Genomic DNA, 22,591 nt, shown 5'->3' with positions numbered 1-22,591 from the left:
CATCAAAATGCAATCTGGGCTTTTTTTGTGAAGGAACCCGAGTCAAACCTTCGTGTAAAAGCATAATTAGGACGAAAAAGCCACTTTTAAGATTTACCGTATTTTCGTTTTCGGGTCAAAATCATTTTCAATGGCACAACAAGAAACTTCACAAAAAAAGCCTAGGTTGCACTTCAGTTGCTGTCAGATTCAGTCAGTGTGTCAGTGAACTCATCACTTCAGGTCACTGCAGCTCCATGCCACCATCTAGTGGACTAATGGTAGAAGTGCAGCAGCTGATGGCAGCTTCCTCTGATGTCTGGCTGCATTCAGCTGACACTGATATGAAGCAGAACATCAGAGGAGGAGCAGCTGATCTCTGACAGGAGAAATGATGTAAACCATGATCTCAGGTGATGTGCACATCAATGATCTGTGTTTCCTCTGCAGATCAATGTGTGTGTGAGCTGAGCAGCATGAATCAGTGTGAGGACAGAGAGGAGGGAGGCCCTGCAGGACCTGGACCTGAACCTGAACCTGATCCCAGCTGTGTGTCCTTGAAGAGTGACCGATCATTTGGCCGCTACATTGATTTTAAAGGACAGCATGATTCAGACAGACGGTAAGTTTTTGGACAACATGATCTAAATGTTGATGTTCCCTCCTCATGTTGCCCTCTGCTGATGTCTGTCCTCAGTGAATCCAGTCTGACCGGTCGTCCTCATGATGTTCATGGTCTTTGATAATGATTCCTCGTGTGGTTTCAGTGGCAGTGATGGAGGACAAAGTCCAGTCAGGATATTTGTGGGGAGTCATTCGAAAACAGGCCCACCGTGTTGCTGCTGATGTACCCACAGTTCAGTCTGTTAACTGTCAATACCAGGAAAACGTTTCAGTCCCAGCTGGTTTCAATACTTGATGTAGAAATGATCTGTTTATTCACGGGAGCTAATCGACATTGTTTGAGGTGGAGCTAAACTTTATTGTTTGAGGTGGAGCTTCATGTTTTATTGAACTCTGGTGTGTTGATCCGTGTCTTGTGGATAGCTGCTAGTTTCTCCAGCAGCTTCTGTGTCTAAATGTGAATTTCCATCCTGATGGTCTTCCTCTGTGTCTAACAGGATCTATAGGAGACCAGCTACTGCTGGACCTGAATCTGAACCTGATCCCAGCTGTGTGTCCTTGAAGAGTGACAGGTCATTTAGTCGCTACATTGATTTTAAAGGACAGCATGATTCAGACAGACGGTAAGTTGTTGGACAACATGATCTAAATGTTGATGTTCCCTCCTCATGTTGCCCTCTGCTGATGTCTGTCCTCAGTGAATCCAGTCTGACCGGTCGTCCTCATGATGTTCATGGTCTTTGATAATGATTCCTCATGTGGTTTCAGTGGCAGTGATGGAGGACAAAGTCCACAGTGGTCATTCTGTGTAAAGACAACTTTGTAAAGTTCAGCTGAGGATAATCTGAAGCTTCAGCAGTCTGACTGACACAAATCAAGAGAGGATCTTCTAAAGTCTTTCTACTCTGAAATGGACTTTGTTGTAAAATGTTTCAGCTACCAGAGACTATAAATGACAGTCAGGATATTTGTGCTGAGTCATTAGAAAACCGCAGTGTTGCTGCTGATGTACCCACAGTTCAGTCTGTTCTGTCAGTTGTATTCAGAGAAGGGTGTGACAGATAACTAAACTGTGCAGAAGCTCAAAGTGGAGGCAAGTCTCACCTCTATAAAAACTCTAAACTACAGGATACATGTAGAACAAGAATAAAAGAAACAGCCATACCAACTCCTGTGATCAGCGCCTGTGCTTCCATGTAGAAAAGGTTGTAGCTTTAATCTGAGTTCAGTGTGAAATCATCCTCAACTTTGGTTTGATCCAGTATTCTCTGGGTTCTCTCTGGTTTCCTGATCTTTCACTCACTTCACCTGCTACGCGTTTATTGTGACTCGACCAGCTTTCACTGGACAGGTAGCATCGTATTAGCTTGTGTGAGCTGTGTGTTGCTGTCGTCAGTATTATTGAGACAATCAGAGCTGGAGGGACTAAACCAGACAAACTGCTGAACCATCACAGTGAACTGAAGCTGCACAGAGCTGCAGACTGGACTGTTGATTCACAGTGAGATCAGCAGTACGACCAACACTTTAATGTCAGAGGAAACCATCTGATTCAATGATGTCATCAACACTTTAACTCAAAGGACCTTCAGCTTGTGTTTGTCTCTGAGTGGACAGACATAATGTGGCTGATTCTTCATGATTCCTCCACAGAGTCGACCAGGAGAGCTCAGAGGTTCCCAGAGGTCAGTCTGCCCAGCAGCATCAAACACACCTGGACTCCATATTTATGGTCTGTACATGAACAACAACTACTGTAACTTCTGGTCTGTTCACATTAAACTCCATGCTGCACTTTACAGACCAGTGGTGAATCTGTCAAACATGGATCTGATGTTTGGCTTCATAACTTTAAATTGTCTCATTCACATAATATTCTGTTCCAGCTGCTGGAGGAGAACATTGTCACTTTTGTGAAGAACGAGCTGAAGAAGGTCCAGAAGGTTCTGAGTTCAGATTACCCAGAATGCTTAGAGAGTCAGAGAGAGGATGAGGAGGTGTTGGATGGTGAGGATGAAGAGCAGAGGAGGAGCAGCAGAGAGGCATTTCTGAAGATCACACTGAACTTCCTGAGGAGAATGAATCAGGAGGAGCTGGCTGACTGTCTGCAGAGCAGTAAGAGGATTTCTCTACAGATTTAACATGATGGATAAATAAGACATTACCTTATGTCTGATGATGATGATGATGATGATGATGGAAAATCTGTTTATATATGCAATCTTTAGGGGAAGGAAATTGTCATATTTTCTTTATAAATAACTTAATGATCTTGTTTGTTGTGTGTTTATTCAGGAAGTCATTCTGGAGTTTGTCAGCGTAAACTTAAATCTAACCTTCAGAAGAAGTTCCAGTGTGTGTTTGAGGGGATTGCTAAAGCAGGAAACCCAACCCTTCTGAATCAGATCTACACAGAGCTCTACATCACAGAGGGAGGGACTGCAGAGGTCAATGATGAACATGAGGTCAGACAGATTGAAACAGCATCCAGGAAACCACACAGACCAGAAACAACAGTCAGACAAGAAGACATCTTTAAAGCCTCACCTGGAAGAGATGAACCAATCAGAACAGTGATGACAAAGGGAGTGGCTGGCGTCGGGAAAACAGTCTTAACACAGAAGGTCACTCTGGACTGGGCGGAAGACAAAGCCAACCAGGACATACAGTTCACATTTCCATTCACTTTCAGAGAGCTGAATGTGCTGAAAGAGAAAAAGTTCAGCTTGGTGGAACTTGTTCATCACTTCTTCACTGAAACCAAAGAAGCAGGAATCTGCAGCTTTCAAGAGTTCCAGGTTGTGTTCATCTTTGACGGTCTGGATGAGTGTCGACTTCCTCTGGACTTCCACAACACTAAAATCCTGACTGATGCCACAAAATCCACCTCAGTGTCTGTGCTGCTGACAAACCTCATCAGGGGAAACCTGCTTCCCTCTGCTCGCCTCTGGATAACCACACGACCTGCAGCAGCCAATCAGATCCCTCCTGGGTGTGTTGACATGGTAACAGAGGTCAGAGGGTTCACTGACCCACAGAAGGAGAAGTACTTCAGGAAGAGATTCAGAGACAGCAAGCAGACCAACAGAATCATCTCCCACATCAAGACAGCACGAAGCCTCCACATCATGTGCCACATCCCAGTCTTCTGCTGGATCACTGCTACAGTTCTGGAGGATGTGTTGAAGACCATAGAGGGAGGAGAGCTGCCCAAGACCCTGACTGAGATGTACATCCACTTCCTGGTGGTTCAGGCCAAAGTGAAGAAGGTCAAGTATGATGGAGGAGCTGAGACAGATCCACACTGGACTCCAGAGAGCAGGAAGATGATTGAGTCTCTGGGAAAACTGGCTTTTGAGCAGCTGCAGAAAGGAAACCTGATCTTCTATGAATCAGACCTGACAGAGTGTGGCATCGATATCAGATCAGCCTCAGTATACTCAGGAGTGTTCACACAGATCTTTAAAGAGGAGCGAGGACTGTACCAGGACAAGGTGTTCTGCTTCGTCCATCTGAGTGTTCAGGAGTTTTTGGCTGCTCTTCATGTCCATCTGACGTTCATCAACTCTGGAGTCAATCTGCTGGCAAAAGGACAAACAACATCTCAGACATCTAACAGAAGAAAAGACTTCTACCAGAGTGCTGTGGATGAGGCCTTACAGAGTCCAAATGGATACCTGGACTTGTTCCTCCGCTTCCTCCTGGGTCTTTCACTGGAGACCAATCAGACTCTCCTCCGAGGTCTGCAGACACAGACAGGAAGGAGCTCACAGACCAATCAGGAAACAGTCGATTACATCAAGAAGAAGTTCGAAGAGACTCTGCCTGCAGAGAGAAGCATCAATCTGTTCCACTGTCTGAATGAACTGAACGACCGTTCTCTGGTGAAGGAGATCCAACAGTACCTGAGATCAGGAAGTCTCTCCACAGATAAACTGTCTCCTGCTCAGTGGTCAGCTCTGGTCTTCAACTTACTGTCATCAGAAAAAGATCTGGACGTGTTTGACCTAAAGAAATACTCTGCTTCAGAGGAGGCTCTTCTGAGGCTGCTGCCAGTGGTCAAAGCCTCCAACAAAGCTCTGTAAGTGTGGAGAAGTTTTTTCAGAATGCAGTAAATGTGCTGTTATTGACCCAAATAGAAATAATTTTCTTGTTGTGCTCATTATTCTTTATCCAGGCTGAGTGGCTGTAACCTCTCAGAGAGAAGCTGTGAAGCTCTGTCCTCAGTTCTCAGCTCCCAGTCCTCTAGTCTGAGAGAGCTGGACCTGAGTAACAACAACCTGCAGGATTCAGGAGTGAAGCTACTTTCTGCTGAACTGAAGAGTTCACACTGTGTCCTTGAAACTCTCAGGTCAGGATTCATTATTTTATTTCATTATTTCCTGTAACTGTCCAATTGGAGCAGGTCTAGACCAGACAGGGTTGATTGGTGATCCTCTGACTTTTCATCTGGTGCCATCATCAGGTCATCATTTTAATCTGTACAATATGTTGGTCCATGACCAAGTATTTGCAAAACTAATGGCATTTCCATCAGTTTCAGTTGTACTCTGTGTTTAGTGCTGATTAGTAAATTAGTGAAAACTAAGATGATGAATATAATAAACTGAGGGTCCTGATGATTTTGAATCATCAGGACCCTCAGCTGATCTGTGATGTGTGTTGTTTTGTGTGTCTGCAGGCTGTCAGGCTGTCTGATCACAGAGGAAGGCTGTACTTCTCTGGCCTCAGCTCTGGACTCCAACCCCTCCCATCTGAGAGAGCTGGACCTGAGCTACAATCATCCAGGAGACTCAGGAGTGAAGCTTCTGTCTGCTAGACTGGAGGATCCAGGCTGGAGACTGGACACTCTCAGGTATGAAGAGTCCCGCTGCAGCCACAGACAGTCAGTGTGAGACTCTGTATCTCGACTGTAGATGGTTCAGTGTCGGGAGGTCTGCTTCGTTTACTCCACCTCCAGTTGTTCAGTTCAGTTCAGGAGAAAAGGCAGCATAGCTTGAAGCCAAGAGTTACAAGTGAAGAGAGGAAGAAGAGATGAAGAGATGAAGATCAGCGACCAGGAGAGTCTTGGCACTAACACTAAAGTTACACCTCTTTTTTCAGACTAGTTTAGTGCCTGTTCAAAATGTGTCTGTTTGATTTGTTGGCCTCTGGTTTTGCTGCTTGATGAACCCCTCATCCAAATTCACACTCACACTGATTGCAGAGGGTTATCAAAACATTAACATTAAATCTAATTTCCACTACGTCACTGCTGTGTTATGATATTAATAATAACAATAGACCCTCTGTGTCAGATGTCTGATCAGAAAATACTGAACCTCAAATTCAAAAGATTTCTGTGACACATGAATGAATGTAATCACTGAATGTCATAGAAACTCTTTCCCTGAACTGGAGAATCAGTTTTTTGCCAAAGTGCTTGACTTTGAACTTAAAATGGTTCTGACATGGATCTTTATCAACACTGGAGTAACTGCATTCTAGATCATCACTGACAAGTGTATTTGTGCCTCAGTGTGAAACCATTTACAGACTGTAACAACTGTCTGTGGCATCAGTTTAAAGTTAACAGAAGATATAAAACAGTCCAATAACAACTTTAGATGACACAAGGTGGAAAATTCTCGTCACATTACCATAACAGCAGCAGTGCATAGATGAATTTAAGATGGGGTCAGTGGTGCCGTCACATAGATGAATTTAAGATGGGGACAGTGGTGCCGTCTAATAAAAGCTTTCAAATAACTACATAGTGCAGGAATTTTATTGTGAAGGATTTATAGGACGTGTTAAATGCAGGAAGTTGCCGTGACAACGTTGCATGAATGGACTTTTAATTTCTCTTCTGTGGCAGCAAACAACACACATGGTTTAAGTTACTGAGTCTATCCACACACTTTATGGCCGACTACAGTAATAACAGCGTGCACTTTACTGTGACTGCAGCAACGTGCTCGTAGCTCTGTCACATACCGGAGAGACTCACTCCTACCAACACAACACAGAGTAGTGTTTGTTGTCACTAATTATAGGGCTGCAACTAACAACTATTTTCATAACCCATTAATCAGATAAAAAGACAAAAGCTGATTTTTTTTTTTTTTTTTTTTAACATTTCCAGTATTTTATTCAAACAATAAAACATTGCTCTTACATTTTCCTCTTTAGTCTTGTTCAGTTCACTTTCAAACAACTCGCATGTGTTGAAATGTCTCCATTATAAGATGCATCACGATGCAGAGACAGAGCAGAATTGAGAGTCTGCAGCTCATGTTGATTGTTGATTGTTTGGCCTCAGCTGGACAACAAAGTTACGTTGTGATGTTGCTCCCATGTTTTGAACTGTGGGAGGACTTCCAGCTAATGTTGCTTATGTAGGAAGGATGTTGGAGGGAGGCAGAGATCATCTGAGAGTGATAAAATAAGGTATTTCTTTTAACGGACATCTCGGGACACATGTCAGATTTTATGAGCTTGCTGTGAAGAATGAACTGGACGAGACTTCTTCCTCACAACAATCACTAATCACGTTGGCCATTTTCACCTGAAGCTAACGTCTGCAGCCATAAATAATAACTGTTACAGCAGCCCAGCTAATCAGCCAAGATCTGAGGAGGTGCTGTCAACTCTGCTGTCCAACTCTGAGAGAGGTGTGTGCAGCAGAGTCAGTAAATCTTTTCTTAAAACTGCCTTGTGAAAACTATATTATTGTAGACACACATGAAAGACGCTGCAGATGGAAACATGTTTTGTTTGATTATTGAAATGATGCAGCTTTTATTTTGTAGCCTGCTGTAGTCTGATTATTGGAAGGACTTTCTGAATAAAAGGGGAATTCAAATGATGAAAAGTAGCCGTGTGCAGTGATATAGATCATTGAGGATGACGAAAACAGAGATGCATCGAGAATTGTTGACAGCTGAATTGTAATCGAATCATGAGGCTGGTGAAGATTCACACCTCTAAAATGTTTGTTACATCAAGAATGCTAAAGTGACTTTGGTTAAGCCATGCTCAGGAAAGACGCATAGTCAATTGCTCTGCTCCAGTCGGGGGTGGCCAGGGGTGTCAGGGGTGGCTCAAAACTTCACTTTCCGCGACATGCCGTAAGACACTATTGCCTCAGCAACAGCAGTTGCGCGACGTGTGACATGCTGTTGCGCAGCGTGCCGTAAACAGAGATGCAGCAGCTGCAGCATGTGTAAACAGAATGTCGTGAGTGACAGCCTAGCGATTTTATCATGTCAGCTGTGTGGAATTACTTTGCGCACAAGCAGGGTTTCCCCCAGTGTATTATAAGCCTGGACACCAGGCAGTTGTTTTTTAGTTTTTAAAGTGCAGACAGTTGATATTATTTATCTAAATACTATTTTTATTATTTATTTATTTATGTGGTTGGTTGAACAGCATTTCAAGAGTGCAATCTGTAAGACCTGGTGTTACATAAATGTCTTATAATAACACATGATAATGATAATATTTTCAAATTTCCAGTCAACTTTTAACATTGATCTTAAAGCCTTATGGAATTACTCCTTCTAAATTCTACTGCTACATTAATGAATCTGTTACCTATAGGGCCCTGCCATAAGTCAATGGTCAGGGTCAGGCCCCTGACACAAAAAAACACACTTGGGCATCGGTGGGCCACTGGTGGGCCACCCTACCACCGGGCTTAACAAGTATTCTGTGGGAAACCCTGGATTTTATTTCTTCCTTTAGGGGAGCAGAATATTTGTTGCACAGTTTGAACATGGTGTTTTTAGATGTCCATATTAAGCAAAGTTCATCTATACAAATTATATGTATTATTTAAAGCCATCCCTATTAAAAACAACTTCCCAACTCGAAAACTTCTACAGCAAAACTTCAAGAGGCAAAAAATGAGTGGGGGGGAAACCACAGAGAGGACCTCAGAATCTGAGAGGGCGCGTAACTGAACAATTACAGCCCGACGAAAAACAAATGGAGCCGACAGATGAAGATAATGGCTACCTGCTAGCTAGCGGCGAAGTTGGTCAATCTAGAGACAAACTGCTCCAAGAAATGTCGAACATTTCTAAAAACATCCGCAACTTTAAGAACGACATACATTCAGCTGTCTTTGATTTTAAAGAGGATGTTAAAAAAGACTTCAAGGATGAATTAGCAATGCCGAGACAAGAGCTAAACCAGAAGCTAACTCAAGTCGGAACCACGCTTCAAGCTCATGACCAGGCTATCACCGAGGCAGAGGAGCGCATCTCGGACAGGGAAACAAGCAGCGCTGTAATGAAAGAGGCTCTGCTGTGTCTGCTGAAAGAACAACGCAGGCTGCGGGAAAAAGTCATGGATCTGGAAAGCAGGTCCAGAAGAACTAACATTCGGGTATATGGCGTACCGGATGACTCCGAGGGTGACTTGACGATAAAGTTTGTAGAAAAGCTGCTGACCACAGAGCTCGCTCTCCCAGACGTTATGTCCCTGCAGATTCAATGGGCCCATAGAGCTTTGACACAGAAGCTAGGACCTGATGCTACACCTCGGTCTATCATGATAAACTTCCTGCAATTTGACGTCAAAGAAACTGTGTTGAAGTTGGCTTGGAAGAAGAAAATCCACTTAAACAACAAACAGATTTTCTTCGACCATTATTAAAGGAGCTCAGTCTAATACTAGAGCTACTGAGGCTTCTAACTCCGGAATAACATGGTTGACACGCCTCACCTTGGCTTTGCAATCATACCGCAATAAATGAATGTCCACGCTGTTCCTTGAGTTGCTCCACAGTGGGTTTTATTGCGGTGCATTGTCCATAAAGAAAGGAAACAAACAAACAAACAAACAAACCAGCTCATGAAGAGCGCCTCTGCGCCACAGCGGTCGAAAACCGTTTGCAATGAAGGGAGTGAAAAATGCCACCTATATGCACCTGAGCTCCCCAGGTGACAGCACAGCGACCCCACACACACACTGAGTGAATTACACCAAAACCTCAGAACACAACCAAACACATTCAGCTCCTATACACCGGCCCCTAATTGTTAATGGTAGACTGACAAAACAATTCAAATACAAGAAGACAGGAGCAAATAATGTGTTGAAACGGTTACATTAAAGTACAGTACAGACAAATCTATATTCCATGTACCAAACAAAGTTTCGTCACCGGCCTTTCAATAATGTTGGCCCTTGTCTGCAACCTCACAGAACGCACAAGCCCTTGCTTATCGGGAAAAACCTCCAGACCCTGCCAAGCGGCCATTAACCACGTGGAGCTGAAGAATCCATGATCACCACAATATCTCCAGCTTTCAAACTCCTCTTCCTTTCGTTCCACTTCTGCCTCTCTTGGAGCAACGGCAAATACTCCCGTATCCATCTCTTCCAGAAAAGGTCTGAGATATACTTTACTTACTCCAGCGCCTTCTCACATACAGATAATGAGGTTCAAATGCTCCAGGTGGCAAAGCTGGTTTACCCCTTAATAGAAGAAGATGGTTAGGCGTGAGAGGTTCCAGGTCATTAGCATCCTCTGAGAGCTTGGTGAATGGACGATCGTTCAAAATGGCCTCCACTTCACAGAACACTGTATGGAGTCCATCATCATCCAACTTCTGCTGATGCAGAACAGAACTGAGCACTCTTCTCAACAGGCGGATCATTCGCTCCCACACACCACCATGGTGTGAGCCTGCTGGTGGATTAAAGCTCCACTGAATTCCAACCTGTGCCAGCGCTCATTGAATCTTGTCCTGATTCAAAGCAGCAAGCGCCTCCTTCAGCTCTCTGTCTGCTCCAGTAAAGTTAGTGCCATTGTCTGATGTTAGACTAGTCACCTGCCCTCTTCTGCTGATAAAACGCCGCAGAGCATTGATGCATGCATCGGTGTCCAATGAAACAGCCACCTCCAGATGGACAGCCCTGCTTGCCATACAAGTAAATATAACACCATATCGCTTACAGGTTTGTAATCCAAAATCTCCTCCTCACCTTGGACGGTGTGTGAGTCCGCCCACCATGGCCGAGATTCTGGTGCACATGTCTGAGTATGAGCATGGAAATGTGCTGATTCTTGGAGAGAATGAGTGGATGCTTGGCTTCCTCGGGCATTGCTCCTCTGCTCAGTCTTCCTCCAACTCTCAGGAATCCATCCTCCAAAACTGGGTCCAGCCGGCATATGGGACTCTGTCGACTCACTGACCCTTTCCCAGACGACAAAGCAGACATCTCTTCACCAAACCTCTGTTGCTGACAATAACGGATTATGGCACCTTCTGCTCCCAGCAAATCATCCAGCGTCAGACTGTCACTCATGAATGTTGATGTGACTCCCTTTCTTTCAGTCCTTGAGCTGCCCTGACCCTCTTTCTCCAGACAATTAGCCACAGAAGCCTCCAACTGTTTCCTCTTGCAACTCTGTGCCAACAACATGACCTTCAACCTTAGGACCCAGGCAACAGCTGTCTTGAGCCTCTTCCAGTCAGAAAAGAAGACAATGAGCTGGTCCGTAGGACTAGAGATGTCACACACACTGATGGCATTCACCATTACCTCCTTTCTGACCTCTTGGTTATCAGAGTCCACTGAGATGTCCAACACAGTTTTAGGCCAGTCCTCCTCAGGCTTCCAAAGAAATGCAGGACCTTCCAGCCACCTGTTTTTGTTCAGAAAATCAAATCAGATCAAATCAAATTTTATTTGTATAGCCCAAATTCACAAATCACAGTTTGCCTCAGAGGGCTTTACAATCTGTACAGAGACGACACCCTCTGTCCTTCGACCCTCGATTCGAGTGAGGAAAAACTTGCCCCAAAAAATACCCTTTTAACCGGGAAAAAAAAATGCGGAAGAAACCTCAGGAAGAGCCACAGAGGAGGGATCCCTCTCCCAGGACGGACAGACGTGCAATAGATGTCGCATGTACAGAGCAGATCAACGAGATCACAATGTATACAATTATAATAGATGGTTGACAGGAATGAAAGTACATAAAGAGGTATTACAGCAATAATAATGAAATGCACATGGAAATGTGACTACTAGTAATAACAGTAGTAGTGGTTAACGGTAAGGATAGTATGTAGTAATGCATTACAATAATAGTAGTGAAACGAATGTAACAGAGATATGACTAATATTAGCAACAGTAGTGGTGGGTGTCAGGCAGGGCCATGGCAGTAGGCGCATCCACGATCCATACAGGATCCATGAGAGCCTGTAGGACTAGAAAGCACAAGGACTCCGGGGAAGAAGTGAAGTCAGTGACATGTAGAGATGGGGCATGTATATAGGCATAATGTATACAGATGGAGAGGAGAGGAGGAGAGAGAAGCTCAGTGTGTCATTTGTCCCCCGGACTGGGCCTATAGCAGCATAACTAAGAGCTGGTCCACGACAGGCCTGGGCCAGCCCTAACTATAAGCTATATCAAAAAGGAAGGTCTTAAGTCTACTCTTAAAGGTAGAGAGGGTGTCCGCCTCCCGGACCAAAACAGGAAGATGGTTCCACAGAAGAGGAGCTTGATAACTGAAGGCTCTGTCTCCCATTCTGCTTTTGGAGACTTTAGGAACTACAAGTAATCCTGCGTTCTGGGAGCGTAATGCTCTAGTTGGGTAATAGGGTAGTATGAGCTCCTGGAGATATGATGGTGCCTGACCATTAACAGCTTTGTAGGTGAGGAGAAGGATTTTAAACTCTATTCTTGATTTTACAGGGAGCCAGTGCAGAGAGGCCAATACAGGAGTAATATGATCTCTTTTCTTAGTTCCTGTCAGTACACGTGCTGCAGCATTCTGGACCAGCTGGAGACTCTTTAGAGTCTTGTTAGGGCAGCCTGATAATAGAGAATTACAATAGTCCAGCCTGGAAGTAACAAATGCATGGACTAGCTTTTCTGCGTCTTTTTGGGATAGGATGGGCCTGATTTTTGCAATGTTATGTAGATGAAAAAATGCAGACCTTGAAATTTGTTTTATGTGGGAGTTGAAGAACATACAGTATCTTGATCAAAGATAACTCCCAGATTCCTGACAGTGGTGCTGGAGGCCAAGTTAATGCCATCCAAACTAGCTATATCATTAGATAATGCATCTCTAAGGTGTTTAGGACCAAGTACTATAACTTCGGTTTTATCTGAATTTAACAGCAGAAAATTGCAGGTCATCCAGGTCTTAATGTCCTTGAGACATGCATGGAGTTTAGTTAGCTGATTAGTTTCATCAGGCTTTATTGATAAGTATAACTGGGTATCATCTGCGTAACAATGAAAATGTATGGAGTGTTTCCGAATTATATTTCCTAGAGGGAGCATATATAAGGTGAATAGTATGGGTCCAAGCACGGAGCCTTGAGGAACACCATGACTAACCTTGGTATACAGGGATGACTCATCATTAACATGTACAAACTGAAATCGATCCGATAAATAGGACTTTAACCAGTTTAATGCGGGTCCTTTAATGCCAATTAAGTGTTCCAGTCTCTGTAGTAGAATGTGATGATCAATGGTATCAAATGCAGCACTAAGATCTAGCAAGACCAGGACAGAGACAAGTCCTTTGTCAGAAGCGATTAGGAGGTCATTTGTAACTTTCACCAGTGCCGTCTCTGTGCTATGATCTATGCTCTAAAACCTGATTAAAAATCCTCGTATAAATTATTGTTATGAAAATCAGAAACCTTTATTCCCCTTGAAGCATCGTCAGCTGGATTATCCTTGGAACCTACATGCCTCCATTGTGAGGGTTCAGATGTTTCTCTGATGGTCGAGATTCTGTTGGCCACGAACGTGTGAAAGCGCCTGTCCTCATTATTAAGGTACTTCAAAACTGACGTGCTGTCAGTCCAAAAGACTGAATCCTCCACCTGGACGTCCAGCTCTGCCTTTAACAATGAGTCCACTCTGACTGCGAGGACAGCTGCTGTCAACTCCAGTCGGGGAATAGTCACAGCCTTCAGAGGTGTCACCCTGGCTTTGCCGAGCAGAAAGGTGACCTGGATGTTGTTTTCCTGATTTAACATACGGATGTATGTTACAGTTCCCTATCCACCTTCGCTGGCATTGGCAAAGTGATGTAATTGGGCAGGCTTGATCCCTCCAAACTCCACTGGCTTGATGCACCTTCCCACACTGAATGCAGACAGCTGGCCCAGGTCCTCCAACCACCTTTTCCAACAAGGTAAGATGTCCTTGGGCAGATCATCATCCCATCCACAGCCTCTCCTACAGAGCTCTTGTTGCATCATCTTGGCGGGCAAGGTGACTGGGGCCAAAAAACCCAGCGGATCATACACTGAGCTGGTGACTGATAGCATACCACGTCTGGTGAGAGACAGTTGTTTCATCTCCATCTTCAACCTGAAAGAGTCAGTCTCCACGCACCACAGTAGACCCAAAGCCCTTTCCACTGGCAGGTTGTCTTGGTCCAAATCTAACTCCTTCAGGTCCTTGGCCCTTTGCTCCTCTGTGAGGGCTTGTAACACAACACGACTGTTGCTTATCCATTTCTCCAAGATGAAGCTCCCCTTCTGACACAGAGCAGTTAAATCTTTTATCATTTGGATCGCTTCTTCTTTGGTGGCTAAGCTCTTTAAACAGTCGTCAACATAGAAATTCTGCTTAACAGACTGAACTACCTCATCCAAAAACTCAGGCTGGTTGTCGTCCGCAGTTTTCCTCAGTGCATAACTTGCACAGCTAGGAGATGACACGGCGCCGAACAGGTGTACAGTCATCCGATACTCCCTGAGGTCCTGAGTGATGTCACCATCTGGCCACCAAAGAAAGCGAAGAAATTCTGTCCTCCTCAGCAACTTTCACTTGGTGGAACATGGCTTGAATGTCGCCCATGAATGCCACCACTTCATTCCTGAAACGAAGAAGAACTCCAAGCAATGAGCTGGTGAGGTTGGGACCTGGCAACAATTCACTGTTCAAGGATGCTCATTGAAATGTGGCTCCACAGTCGAACACTGCACGGAGAGATCCTTTCCTTGGATGGTAGACACCATGGTGAGGGATGTACCACATCTTACCCCTTTCACCATGCAGCTGTTGCTGAGGCTTGCTCTGCATAGTTCTTACTGATGAGCGTGTTCATGTACCCAGCATACTCCTAATGCAAGTGTTTGTTGTTCAGGAATTTTCTCCTCAAACCCTGGATCCTTTGCTTAGCCATTGCAAAGTTATTAGGCAGACAGACCTCTTTGTTCTTATATGGAAGTTTCAAACAATACCTTCCCTCCTGAAGTACTGCTGAGCACTCCATGATTTCCAGAAACCTATGGTCTTCTCTGGACATTTCCTTCTCCTTTATGGTCTTCTCATTAAACTCATGACTGTACTGCTTGACCAGCATTTCTTCGAGCTTACACACAGAAATCCTGTGCACCATCGCCAAGGGCAGCTCCACCTCTGAAGCACCACTGTTTCCATTCAGTGGTCCCTTAACAACCCATCCAAGCACTGTCTTTATAGCATATGGGCCATTCCCGCTACTGTTAATGACCTCCCAGGGTTCTAATATCTTGGGAGCGTTTGTTCCAATTAACAGGTCGACATTTGCTTTTATGTTTGGGATGTTCACCTTGGACAAATATGGCCACTTTGCCAGTTCTTCAGATGTTACCATGTTATTAACATTGACCGGCATTTTTGTCTGTGTGAGAACCTCTGGGAGAATATGAAAGTCATCGCTGTCCAGATTAAATACCTCCAAGCCAGTTAATGAGTATGCTGGAACCACTGTTTTCTGCCCAATCGTGCTTAACAGGAAGTTGTTTTTTCTCCCTGTGATGTTCAGCTTCCGCATTAGATGTTCTGAGCAGAATGTGGCCAAACTTCCTGGGTCCAAAAAGGCATAGGTTTTTATTATGTGATTTCCCTTTGCACTTTTGACCTTCACAGGCAGGATGGATAACACACACCAGTCCTTACCGGCCCCTGTATGTCCACATGTTTTAAGTGAAGTTGGCTGGTGAGATGTTTCAAACTGTTCCGGGGCTGGTTGCCTTTTAATATGAAGCACAGTGGGATGGGTTTGACTACATATTTTACATGTCAAGCGGCTTTCACACTCACGGCTCATGTGTCCCACACATAAACATGCAAAACAAACCCCCTTTCCCCTCAGTATCTGAATCTTTTCCTTGTGCTTCTTTCCCTTGAACTGTTTGCAGTCCTCCAGAGTGGCCACGAGCACAGCAAAGGCATTCAGCTTTTTCTGGACCTGATGTAGGCTATTTAATTTTTTCAGGCACTCCCATAGATGTTATGGTGGTGGTCACAACATTTCCTTTCATTTTGTTTCTAGGTTGTGCTTTAAACCCAGTGACAGTCTTTATCCCATCAACACCAGATGACTCCTGTATCTCACCAAACAAAGGGTCAGAAAGAATCCTGACACGACTGTGGCTTGTAGGTCTCTCCAGGTCTCCATCTAACCATTAGACAACCAGGTGTTTGGCAAAGCTGAAAATTGGACTCATCGGAGAGGATGAACTTACTACAGTCCTCTATGGTCCAATCCTTATGGTCTTCTGCAAACCTCAGCCTGGCTCTTCTTTGCTTCTCGTTGATGAAGGGCTTATTTCTAGCTTTACAGGACTTGAGCCCTGCCCCTAGGAGCATGTTTCGAACTGTCCTCCTGAGTGACATTAGAATGAGTTGACGGTCATCCCGGTCAGTGGAGAGTCGTTTTTTGCCCTCTGTCAGTCCTGTAGCTTTGTTGTCCCCAATGTCTGCTGCTTGACCTTGTTCTTATGAACCGCTGTTCTTTTCAACTCTTTTGGCATGGTCAATAGTTATTTTTTGATCCCAATTACTTTTGAGGTACTACTAGCACTGTTTTTGCCATCCAGCTGGTCCTATTGCAAGAGGATAGTGATGACCACAGCAGTGGTTTTTATACTTTTCCTCATTAAATAAGATTTGGGTACAGGTGATCACCTAATCAGTACCTCATTAAGTAGAATAAGGTGTGCTTGTGTTGGAATTCAACAGACACTGGAATGGAATGGCTGTCATACATGTAGAGATGCTGATTTCAGAAAAATTTGCAGTGGACTCTTACTTTTTTCCAGAGCTGTATATACGTGATGGAGAGGATCGCATTTAAACTAAGACACCAAGTTGATATCTTTTGAAGAAAACTGGTCAAAATGGCTCACTTATGTGTCAAGTATAAGACCGGATTTTGTATAATTGGTCTACCATTAGTAAGGTCATACCCTCTTTAAAAAGGGTTTTCCCCTTTCCCAAGTGCAGAATCCTTAAGTTTTTCGGTTTAGGATGTAGTATACGAAGACGCATGCTGTACAAACAAAGCACTCCTTCATCCTCCACCATTGATAGTGGCCTCGTGTGTTAGCAGCATACTGGGGATACCATCAGTCAGAACAGCTGCTGGCTGTGGTGTCGTGGGGCGTCTTTCCTCAGAACGTAGTCACCCATGTTGAGTTTTCTTTGTGAAGTGAGAGACACAATATTATATAATATCAGTATGCATAGTAGCACAATTCACATGAACCTCAGTGAACTCAGTACATGCCTTGTTGTTTGAGTTAATATTTGCTGATGTAAAGGGCAAATACAGATCAGGCCTGTACAATAAAACACAACAACAACAACAGAGCAGCACTTCCTCACAAAATGTGAAAAGTATCAACATATTAGAGAAACACATGTTAAACATGTAATAGATTACAAAGGGTTTGTTGAGCCAGTAGATGAAGAAACAACAGTCCTACTAGGGGAGAACCCAAAGAGCTGTGATCCAGCAGCAGTCTATGTTCTGCTGCCACAAACTGAGGGACAGTGAGTGGCAGTCAGCTGAGAGTTGTTCATGTTATATGTGATCACACTTATTATTTAGTGTTGTGCTGTTATTGTCAGCGTTGGTTATAGTTCTATCTATGGTGTGTTTTGATCTACTGTACTAGTCTTTACACTAGAATGTTCTTCTTCTTTATCTTCTCAATGTTCGTGCGCTTGCTTTGGCAACATGTTTGTGTTACATCGTGCCAATAAAGACATTTTTGAATTTAGAAAATGAAATAAAAAAATAAATGGACATTGTGAATGCAGCCTGAGCCATGCACTGAGAATAAAAAGGAAATGTAATATATATTTGAACAGAACAGATATGCTCAAGTTTCTGTTGTGAAGAAATAAGACGTCAGACGATCTCTTACTATGACATGAAATATTCTAAAAACTCCTCTTATGTACTCCAGTGTCTCTGACCGTACTTCAGCTAATTACCCAACAGGGGGTGACACTGATCCATCACAAACCTGAGAGCACAGATGGAAGGTGTTTCTGTCTTAAACGTTTTTTAAATTGGAAACCTGTAATGTAGCCGGGCCCTAATCTTGTGTTTGCAGGAACAACAGGTTTACTAATGGATGAAGTTTATCAGCTCCAAAAGTTCATCCTGTCCAAACTTGTGTCAGTCAGCCTGTCCAACAAACAAATACTGCTGCTCTTTAAAGATACTGAACAATAAGTGACTAAAGGGACAGACAGGTGCTCAGTGATGTGGTGCTACCTGCCATGTGAGAGCAGCTCTGCACATCTTGTAGCTGTTTTCTTTGAACACTTTAATATAACGTGCTGCCACACTTTTGATGACATGGCTCGTACACTTTTCTCTTCTGTAACGTTTGTAGTTCCTGTTGCCTCCGTGGCCTCTGCTATTTTGCAAATGCATTATGGAGCCGATTCAGAAAGGAGACGGTGCAACTCCGAGTAGCTTCCTGATTCATCACCTGAGCTACGCGAGGCGTGCCATTGGCTAGAACTGCTGCACTGAATGTGTTTTCCTGATGTATCTTCCGCTCTACTGTCTTTGACTATGAAGTGAAACAGCTCGCTCCGTGCCACAGCGCCTGCATCCTAACGTAAACAAACTAATCCACGATGAAACTGGTTGGCAGCTGTTTTTATGATGGATTTAATGGGTTAGTTGTCACAGCCCTAAAACATTCTAATATTGAATTCAAAGTCAACACTGCACTTCTTTGAGTCCTCAGAGACAAACCTGCCAAGTATAAAGTAGATTGGATGAACGGTTCTGGAGACATGTGAACCACAGACAGACAGAAAGAGACAGATTCCTGGCTTCATAGTCAGATGTTCCTCTGTCACATCTGGATACATCATGTTTACCACAGCAGATTTCAAACTAAGAGGCATTTTCTGTCATTTTTTCTGCTTTTAATAGCATCAAACATGACATGAAGTTCTCCTCACAGTAACTATTACTGCTGTAATGTACATCAGATATCAGTCCAGCACCAAACTATAGTAACATGAACATGTCAACACATGAGATGATGCTGTTTCTACCACAAACAGGTTCAGTGACACTTGTGAGCTTCTGGAGGGAAACAGTCTGGGAGTCTCTGTCACTTGGTTTTGTGGCAGAGGTCGGGAACCAACGTCCAACGTTTTCTGATGGATTCATTACGTATAAATTGTATTTGTTTATTTGCTCAGTAAAACAAAGCAGCAGAAACACAGCAAGAACAAAAAGCAGACTGTGCAGGTGAGATTCAGAAAATCCCTGGAAGCTTCAAACAGGAATCTGACCTCAAACGTTCTGACATCCAAATCCAAAAGTCCTATAATACACAAACATAAGCACAAGTTGACATTGGATCAGACAGCAAGCGTAAGGTAGCCCACAGGAAACAGCAACAACATCCAATAAAATAAATATGAAGTCATAAATCCAAAAAGAGTGTGTGTTTGTGTGTGTTCTCACATGTTGTCGTCCTCTTTCACACACACCAACATCCTGTGGCTCACTCTGTGTGTGAGGAGAGTGGCAGAGGTGAAGAGGTTCAGGAGAACAGGGAGAAGCAGGCCTGATGGACATATTGTGTTTCTGTGTATGAGTCATGTCATGTCCATGTCTGCATGCTGACAGAGGATGTGCTGCTCTGACCCCCCTCCTCCTTTCAGGGTGGAGCCTGCTGGAGTCCGATGGTTGACACCAGGTCTGAGGAAGTGTGAGTGTGTTTTTACTTTGATTCATGAAAACAAAGCAGCTTCACACTGTGACATCACGCAGTCACATCTGTGATGTCATCGTCACACTGATGATACATTAATAACTGCAGCTGTGTTGTGTCTTTTTCTCTCCATCAGATTCCTGTGAGCTCACAGTCGACACAAACACAGTCAGCAGAGACATCAAACTGTCTGACAACAACAGGAAGATGACACATGTGAGAGAGGTTCAGTCATATCCAGAGATGTTTGAGTCCTCCTTGTGTCCTCGGCTTCTGTGTAGAACTGGTCTGACTGGTCGCTGTTACTGGGAGGTCGAGTGGAGCGGAAATGTTTCTATATCAGTGAGTTACAGAAGAATCAGAAGGAGAGGAGACAGTGAAGACTGTGTGTTTGGACTGAAGGATCAGTCCTGGAGTCTGTGGTGCTTTGCTGGTCGTTACTCTGTCTGGCACAATGACATAGAAACAGACATCTCCTCCTCCTCCTCGTCCTCTGGTAGAGTAGCAGTGTATGTGGACTGTCCTGCTGGCACTCTGTCCTTCTACAGAGTCTCCTCTGACTCACTGATCCACCTCCACACCTTCAACACCACATTCACTGAACCTCTTTATCCTGGATTTGGGTTCTTCAGGTCCAGGCCTGGTTCCTCAGTGTGTCTGTGTGGTGAGTCGTCTGCAGAGTCTCCTCCTGTCACAGAAACATTGTCAGTGCTGAACAGTTGAGTCTGTACAGGATCACAGTCGCATCAATCTTTCAGCTTCTTGTAATAAACTCATCAGTGAACTTTGTACAAAATGATTCAAACTGATTGAAAAGATTCTTCATTTACATTTTAAACTTCTGCCACTTCCATTAAATTGTGGAAATTCTGTTGACTTGTACTTTCTGTCATGTGTTGTTTTGAATTCTGGCTCTTGTTCCAATAAAATCCAGAAATATTAGTGAAATGTAAGAAACAGAAAACATCGACTCATCTGTAGCTTTAATTGTAAAGAATCATTGTGAACAAAGTTGTAAATGGACAGTAAAATATGATCAAATGTACTCGACACTCCACCTGAAACACTCTGGCTTGTTTCATGTGTTTCTAATGATGAAACAAACAGTTTGATCATGTTGGTTAGCACATGTAATTATGTCCGTAGTGACGTCATAAACTGTCAACATCTGTTCATTTCTGTGTGATTATTATGAGAAGAAAACACATTTTAATGACAATCATTGTGTTTCTCTCAGTGTTTTGTGGCTGTTGAGGTCTGGCTGTTATTTCTGGCTCCACTTGTTACAGACCAGTTTTAAAGTCCAACAGCAGGCGACGGACTGACAAGCCGGAGACCAAATAGTCCACACGGAACCAACAAGCTGCCGAGTCGACGGCTCAGCGAGCTGAAGAAGTTATGTCAAGTTCTGAGGTCGTGGGTTCAAGCCTGGAGTCAGAAGCAATAAGAAAGGAAGGACAAATATCTGATGACGTCGCCTCCACTTTTAAGGTTCTGAGTTCAGATCCTTAAGGATTTCACTCAATAATTTTGTCCTCAATGAAGTGAAATGCTCAAAGAAAGTGATTTCATTGAAGACTGATTCATGAGTTCAGGATGCTGAAGTGACGCTGTGAAGTCTGGAGGTTGTGGGTTCATTCCCTGGGTAGTTCAGGTGATTTTTAAACCTGATGTCCACAAAAATAATAAAGGGCCTAAAGGGGCACTGTGTAGCTCAGATGTTAGAGCGGGCGTCCAATGTACAGAGGCCCTGTCCTCTCTGTAGCGTCCCCGGGTCCGAGTCCCGGCCTGGCTCTCTGTGCTGATCACTCCCCCTCTCTCATCCTGTTTCCTGTCTATAAAGACCAAAAAAAAAAAAAGGGACAATCTTATTCAGGCCCACATCTGTTTGTTAAGAATCAACAGTGGTAGAAATACCCACAATCCTTTGCTGCAGTAAATAAAGAGCTGCCACAAAGTTAAAGTAGTCAGTACAACAGCACAACTTCAGCAAACCTGTTTCTTCAATACATATGAGTGTATTTATTTTGGATTGGATCAGCACACACATGAGATCAGATCAAATGAGATGATTGAAACATAACAGATGTGTCAGGAGAGGTGAAGAACCACAGACCTCCCCTCCATTACACAAACACACTCAAACTATTCATATTACATCATTTGGGAAAATGCAACAAACCACAAATGACAACAAAAACACAATAAACAGAAAAACTAATGAATCAATAGACAATAATCCAATAAAAACATTACAGTTACATATTAATGTGTGTAAATATGAATCATCACTGACGTCCATTTGTTTGAGATGGTTAATTGCATTATTAGTTGAAGCACACTGGTGCTGAGTTCTGTATGTGTAATAATAACAATAATAAACTTTATCGTGATTAAAACATGTCAGAGTTGAGGCCAATAACAGCAGACATGTATAAATAATACAATAAATGAAGAGCAATATGGATGATAATCAAACAGAGGAGACATGTTGAAATAAAACAGTGTGGTGGCAGCATTAATAAAAGACTTCCTGCTGATTTAAAAGATGTCAGTGATTGTGCCGCCTCAGAACACCACTGAACATTTCCCTCATTTGATTCCAGGACGACAAACAGTGAAATATGTGTAGTGAAATATAACAGACTGAGATATATACAGACTGAACAGTGTGATATGAGCTCACTGGATACACAACAGCTGTGGTTTCTACTGTAATACACTTTGTTTATACAGCAGCTTTAAACACATAGTTTACAAAGTGCTCTGACAATCAAGCAAAAGCAGGAAAGTCAGGACAACAATATGACAGAATAAAGAGTGAACAGTGGAGATGAACACGAGGAAGCCTCGTCTGAGGTTAAAACAAGAAGCAGAACAGAACATGTTACAAACATTTTATCAAATGTTATCAAATCGCATGTCTGTGCTGTTATTTCTGTCACTGGTTTAATAATGATCCCAAATCTACCTGGCTTACTCTTGAGGG

At 43.5% G+C, this 22,591-nt stretch overlaps 1 protein-coding gene across 1 annotated transcript; it reads left to right on the top strand.

The window, feature by feature from the left end:
* The first annotated feature begins 299 nt into the window (after nucleotides 1-299).
* Nucleotides 300-20,755, top strand: LOC311252603 (protein NLRC3-like). The gene is made up of 8 exons (XM_084345897.1): nucleotides 300-601; nucleotides 2,257-2,335; nucleotides 2,490-2,718; nucleotides 2,899-4,684; nucleotides 4,781-4,954; nucleotides 5,285-5,458; nucleotides 19,553-19,599; nucleotides 19,739-20,755. Exons 1-8 carry the CDS (start codon nucleotides 396-398, stop codon nucleotides 20,323-20,325), a joined length of 3,282 nt encoding a protein of 1,093 aa, XP_084202023.1. The 5' UTR covers nucleotides 300-395; the 3' UTR covers nucleotides 20,326-20,755.
* The last annotated feature ends 1,836 nt before the right edge of the window (nucleotides 20,756-22,591 follow it).

This window comes from Pagrus pagrus, assembly GCF_965226575.1.
Source record: "Pagrus pagrus genome assembly, chromosome: 23".
Classification (NCBI taxonomy): Eukaryota; Metazoa; Chordata; class Actinopteri; order Spariformes; family Sparidae; genus Pagrus; species Pagrus pagrus.
The sequence above is the reverse complement of the archived record's forward strand: the minus strand, read 5'-3'. Positions and strand labels throughout refer to the sequence as shown.